We start from the raw sequence: 6,425 nt of genomic DNA, 5'->3' as shown, positions 1-6,425 counted from the left end.
AAGGGTTCCCCATTGTATGTTCAAGCTGATTCCAACCCCCCCTCCTCCTTCACGTATGCGTATACCTTGCGTGTACAGACTTATATAGGTGGACGCATAGGTGCGTTATTCGCAGGTTTGTATAGCTAGTTAAGAATAATATATACATACATACAATGATATTCGCTAGGGTTAAGTTAAGTTGAATAGACTATATCTTTTGGAGACCACTATACGTGGGTGTATGTATAATAAGTTATATGGCAGAGGACTATTATAGTCGGACCTCCTTTAAGATCGTCCGATAAGCCCAAATGACACTCGGAATTTGGCTCCCCCAGTTTCTGATTCCCTTGGGTTTACTCCTGCTTGCCCCCTTTACGCGGTGTAGATCCACGACGCATTTTGTAGCGCTTTTCCTAAGGGGTAGCAGACCTATCGCCGATCTTGAGCCAGCGGTACCGATCGAGCGACGATAAAATTTGTCGTTACAATTTTTCTTGCCCCTCTCCCCGGTCGTTACGTATTTTCATTTTCAATCCCACCGCGTAAAATACTTAATATCGACATCGAGGTAATTTTAGGTCAGCTTCGACCGGCAAAATTATACAGGAAAGGAACGATGCTTATCGGTGATCCTTGTTATGGCTTGGAAAGTATTTTTGCGAGAGACTGTACTGTTTTGGTTTGTTAATTGATATTGACTTTATCGTTAGGGATTTTATATATATATATATATATGTACGTAATCGTTTTTTTATGTTGTTTCTACATATACTTTTCTACCAATGAAAATTCCCCTTTAGGGACAGTTCCTTGTATTTTTTTTTTTTTGTTTTTTTTTTAATGATTTATTTCCAGAGCCGAGGTCGAAGCTTTTCTACTCATGGCGAGTTAAAAGGCTTTACTACCTTTGGAAATCTTGTTAACGCGCGTCGAAAACCAACCGTATGAATCCTGACGAGCGCTCGACGTTCGTCTACCGCTAACGATATATGTATACTGCTCCATTGTAACGCGAAGAGACATAAAGTATTATGCAGAAATAAAAAATACTGATAACAAAAAAATATTATTTCGAATGCTCATAGAAACCCACCTTGCGCTCGATACTTGCGATCTCTGAGCCTTAGCATTGTGGCGGACCCAAAAAATGCCCAATTCGATTCGAACCAATTGGTCCGTTTACGTATTGTATCTCGGTACCGAAAACCGTGAGATTGTCTCGTCAAAGTCAAAGAAAAGGGCTGACGGCGCCCATTGAAAAGTCAGCGAAACACAACGATCCCCGAATCTGCGACGCGATCTAAACGGTTGCCAATCGTTTCCGGTTCTCGGATTATACGTAGCCTCGTACCCGCTCCCGGGTTCTAGGATTGAATATCAAGAAAGCTAAAGGTTCATTTGGACAAAGCGTAGTAACTGTCAGCGACTAAGAGGATTAGAGTGCGCCCAGCCTCCAGAATTTGAACACGCGCCCAAAAACCGGATGGATTTCTCTTTGATCGTTTGACTCGAGTTTTTCACGGCTTTTCGACACCTCTTGATTTCTATACTTGGTCAAGCCGTACGCGTATTCTCCAATATACATCCAACATATACTATACCCATTATTACTACAGTTCAAGTTTTAATGCTAAACTCCCTATATAACAACGCCGGTATAACCGCTCATAGAGAATTTTTAACTATGCCAAGAAAAATAAGGGCTTAAATGTGTGTACATCAGTATATTAGATGATTGACGTGCCCGGTTGGTATATCTAGTAGGTAATTTTCTAGTTAATGGGGTAAACACGTCTATTGGCTATCAGGACTGACACATAAGAACATGCGAGCGATTAGGCGGCTGGGGTCGCAACGATAAGATGGAAACGGGTTGAGGTATGCTGTTAGATTTTTTTAGAAAAAAGAAAGTAAACAAAATAAAGAACGATACGATAAGAAAAATCGTATATAAATTTCAAACCACGATTTTTTTTTTTTTTCAAATCGATTCGAGTATCGATATCGAAATGACACGCTTGATCGATCCGTTCGTTACAACAATGATAAAGTCGTATCTTTCGCAATGATGTTTTTTTTCCCGTGAAATTGTTCAATTACACGTGAAAAGAAACGAATGAGAAAATCACTAGGCCCGACGGCTGCACAACGATATTCATATGGGGCTAAGGTGATTAATTCGTTAAGATAATGATAATAAGGCCACAGGAATTAATGAAAGTTTTAATCGACCATCCAGATTGAAATAATTGTATTTCGATAAACAGGATTTAGGACTTTAATTAAATGAGTATATTTTTAATGTCTTACCGTTCGAAGATACAGAAGCTTCGTCCTGATGGCTGGCGTCGCTGTCTTCCTCCAAGTTACTATTATTAAGAGATGACCTGGATTCGTGTCTCACGCTGAGATCCTTTGGAACTGCTGGTGAACTACCAGGCCGATCCGGACTTAAAACGCTAGGGGGTGAGCTGACAGCTTCTGCGAGTATATCCGTTATCATGAATCTAGACCTTTGTGGCATAGTCGTCGAGGCGTCGCCAACGCGCTCCATGTTATTGTTTCTAATGTCAATACCAGCCGCCAGTCTGTCGTATATAGTGTTCCTGTCGATGTTTCCCAAACGACGTCCCTCAGCCCCGGACATCTTGCTCAAGTTAAGACCATTCCCATTGCGTGTCGCTATGTGATGATTCTGATGATGGACCGTCATCACGGATGGTGGTTCCGGGCTACGGGCGCCTGAAGGTGCCTCTGTCGCCACCCCAGGGCTCGATGGATACCTGGGAGACAGAATTTTGCCGACGGTGAAGACGTACCCGAAGGTACGTGGAATACAAGACCCAATTCAGTCAACGATCCGAACACTCGCGATAATTATCTTCGCGGAGGATCATCGGCGAGATTCAAGGATGCTGTGCACGGAGATACCGTTATTATGATATCACGTATCAAAGTCTTCACCTGTAGTGTCATGAAGATTCACAGCTTGCGGCAGGAGGAATTACTTGGACGATGATTAAGCGTGGATTTTTAGTTGTTGAAAAAACAAAAACTTTTTATCCTTTTCTCTCTTATTTAATATAGTCCTTGAGTATTTATTAATTGGATGTACTTGCTATTGCTACTCTGTAACGAGACCAATACGCAAAACGATTTCGCCGAGCGTCTTGCACTTCCTCCTAGACAGGCTCACTACTCCCTCTGCAATTAGAGGGCCGTGCTCGGCTCCTCGGTTAATTGCTAATTGCCCACTTAACATAATTACCGTGCACAGCACGCCCGGCGACCATTTCCGCTTTCGTTTTTTTTAATTATTAATTTTATATAAGTGCCCGCTTCTCACTTTTGTTATGCCTCAAAGCGGCTAGCGCACTCGTCGTGTAACCGCTGAGCACTATGGGTAATGTCTTTTACAAACGCCTCTGAATCTATCTCTTGTCTCTCTCTTTCAACGTAACTCGTGAAACGTGCACAGGATTGTGTTCCGCGTCGGGTACGTCTTAATTGTCCCCGAGGCGTCTTCCAGGAATGGCTGAGACAGGAATTGGTTCGCGGACTTCGAAAACAAGAGTTTCATCGAACGCACTTTATACGTACGGGACAGACTCACGGAGTTAATCTTGTTCACAGCTATAAGTTTGTATTATACGTCTTGCACTTATCACAGTCTTGATTAATTACGTCTAACAGACTGCCAGTCTTGTCCCTTAGTAATTCTCTTAATCGAGTCATGTATACACACTCGCGATTTATTAACTGCGCGACGGCTGGCGTTTATGATCGTTGCCACATGCCCGACGTGATATATAACATCCAATCACTGTTTCGTATTATGTCTCTCTTAATCACCGAATTCCACCAGACTTAATGGTCCACGCGAGTTGCATTAATCATCGAGCTTGAATCGCATCGACAGGATTAAAAGCAGCGAAGCAACCCCGTCCAACGAGTTCCCTCGACTGAAGCACACTGAGGAGACAGCATCGGCCAGAGACCCTGGGCGGCCATATCGAACATAAGCCACGCCCCCCACCAACCCCACTTTGACAGCTGTTTAACCAATCAGATACTCTCCCGGTAACGAGATAGCCAATCACCCACGACCATACTCAAGCTTCTTCATCCTCCCAACACGCCCAAGTAATGTGAAATGTGTTTCAGCAGTAATTTGATATAAAATTGTAGTTAATATCTTTCATTATAGTTGAGCGCGCGCGCGCACTTCAGAGCCTTGAACGTTATGGATAAAAGAATTGGATTTAGGACAGGTTTCTTGAATACGGTTAAATCAGAGTATACGTCGGATCAGAGGTGTGATAGTCTACACGTTTGAATTTTTATTTGACATTTTGAGACTTATAGTTTTCAAAAACTTATTTCATATTAATTCCAGTTCTTTTCATGAGTTTTCTGAACCACAATCTTTTTTTTTTTCATTGTATCAATTCGATACACAGTATTCAATAGTCTATTCGCATCGACTTTATAACTTTGTTGCACAGTCCGATGAGCTAGAACTCTGATTTTCGTATACCGTGTTCGACGTAACTTTTTCTTTATTATTACCAAGTACCTCTACTGCCTTCAACAGTGTTAACGTAATTACCTTAATCTCAGATACCTCATTAAGCATTATTGGTTATTCGGACTCGCTGAACAGTGCATAACGAGCATCTGTCTAGTTTGTATTTTTCTGAAATTTTGAAAACGATTTTATAAAACTCATAGACACTATTATCGTAAGGTGTAAAATTTTTATTCCGAAATTTAAATATGACACACCTTACGGCTCTGCGGAGACTGTCGTTCATTACCTAAAATGCAAATGTACTTGTAACGTTTGAATATATTCAGTAGCTTCTTATTAGGGTACAATATACAGCAACATACTGGCCAGAGATAATCATTCGGGACATAGTTACAAAGCATGATCGAATTAGCCACGGTGTAGTTGTCAGGAATGAAAGAATTAGAGAAATTAGGGGTGGCGACATCATTTCATTTAGGGATGCCCAATTCCACCCTCAACGTTCACGCCGATGTACGTCATATGACGTTCAAATATTCCCGGCAGACAGTATTCCACATATGGCCAACCGAAACCCGCGTCACCATATCATTACGAAGTTTCCGCAGTGAGCAAACTGACTGGAGCAACGGAAGTACCTGCGACGAATCGGAAGCGCGATAAAACGTTCGAGCAAGGCATGCGCGACGGGACGAGCAAGTGAGTAAGAGAAAGAGAGATAGAATGAAAGAAAAAACAGTGACAAAGAAAAAGAAACTAGAGAGAAAATAGACAAATTAACCGAGCCTGTAATGTGGCCGTCAAGCCGTAACACAGCTACTGACTCGGTACAACTAACCTCCACAAGGATTCGTCGTACATGCAGACTCGCCTTGATGCTCTTACGGATGTAGATAACCAATGATAAATGCACATAAGAAAACACACAGAGTTTCATCACTGCACTGAAGAAACGCCAGAAATAATTTTTCGTATTAAATATTACCGGACAGAGTAGTACCTAGCCGCAGTTCGAAAAAGGCACTGCTGTTCGTATTCGACGCTAATCCGTACCACGTGACTCGACTCGCTGCGCCGCTAGTCAAAACAAGAGCTTAAGTCTTTCTCGGAATCGTTATAACGTTCTTCCAGTCGCCCTTTTATTGTTTTATATTATTTTTAGTGCGTTGCTATCAGTTCAAGAATAAAAATCCCCAGTGCCCAGTGCATTGTGGATACTGACAGCTACCAGCCAGCAGGCAATATTATTACGGTCGTAGAGTAACACGACTTGACTCGCACCTACGTTCGTGCTTGCCCTCGAGTGTCTACGTTATGTGCACGTATATACCGTGTCCAATGCATATTCATACCGTCGTACATTACCAGCAGCAGTAGTACAGGTACGGCAGTGCTGATCTTAGATTAAGGTAAACGCCGGTTAAGTTAACGGCTAAACTCTGTAAGTCGGGGAGCGCTCACATGCGCATCGCTGTGAAGTTAGGTCGAATGGGTTATAGTGTACGCGAAGCGTGTACCTGGGAATATATACTACAACGAATATGGGTATAGGATCTATAGGTGTACATATATGCATATATCTCTATACTGTATGAAATGTGATATAGTATATGAAAAGTATATACTATACTGTATACGCGCTTACTTGTATACTCCATAGTATATGAACGAGCAGGTTGCCCTGCTTGGCAACTCGATCCGATCTTACGTTTGTTATGCTAAGTGCTCATTAAGATTGTAATGTATTTCCATGAGCGGGAATTAGGTGAGAGAAGCTTGTAGGTGCTGATCATCCATTTAATTATTTTTTTAATCAGACGACCGAGTTACGTATATCATATGTATATATATATATACATATATAACGGTTTACGGTGCTACGGATATATCATATGATACCAATATATTT

General features: G+C 41.8%; 1 protein-coding gene across 2 annotated transcripts in view; it reads right to left on the bottom strand.

The window, feature by feature from the left end:
• LOC107273901 (homeobox protein B-H1) overlaps positions 1-5,780 on the bottom strand; it is a 20,673-nt gene extending 14,893 nt beyond the window's left edge. Inside the window, exons 1-2 of one of the 2 annotated variants that reach the window (XM_025091176.1) lie at positions 5,355-5,780; positions 2,296-2,768 (exon numbers count right to left, since the gene is read on the bottom strand). In XM_025091176.1, coding sequence (XP_024946944.1) covers positions 2,296-2,768; positions 5,355-5,431 — 550 coding nt within the window. In that variant the 5' untranslated portion in view covers positions 5,432-5,780. Of the gene's footprint in view, positions 1-2,295; positions 2,769-2,949; positions 4,658-5,354 lie in introns of those variants that run through there. The other variant, XM_025091177.1, reaches the window with a different exon arrangement.
• Positions 5,781-6,425: the final 645 nt, after the last annotated feature.

The sequence above is a fragment of the Cephus cinctus genome, unplaced genomic scaffold (genome assembly GCF_000341935.2).
Source record: "Cephus cinctus unplaced genomic scaffold, Ccin1 Ccin1_scaffold1857, whole genome shotgun sequence".
Lineage (NCBI taxonomy): Eukaryota > Metazoa > Arthropoda > Insecta > Hymenoptera > Cephidae > Cephus > Cephus cinctus.
The sequence above is the reverse complement of the archived record's forward strand: the minus strand, read 5'-3'. Positions and strand labels throughout refer to the sequence as shown.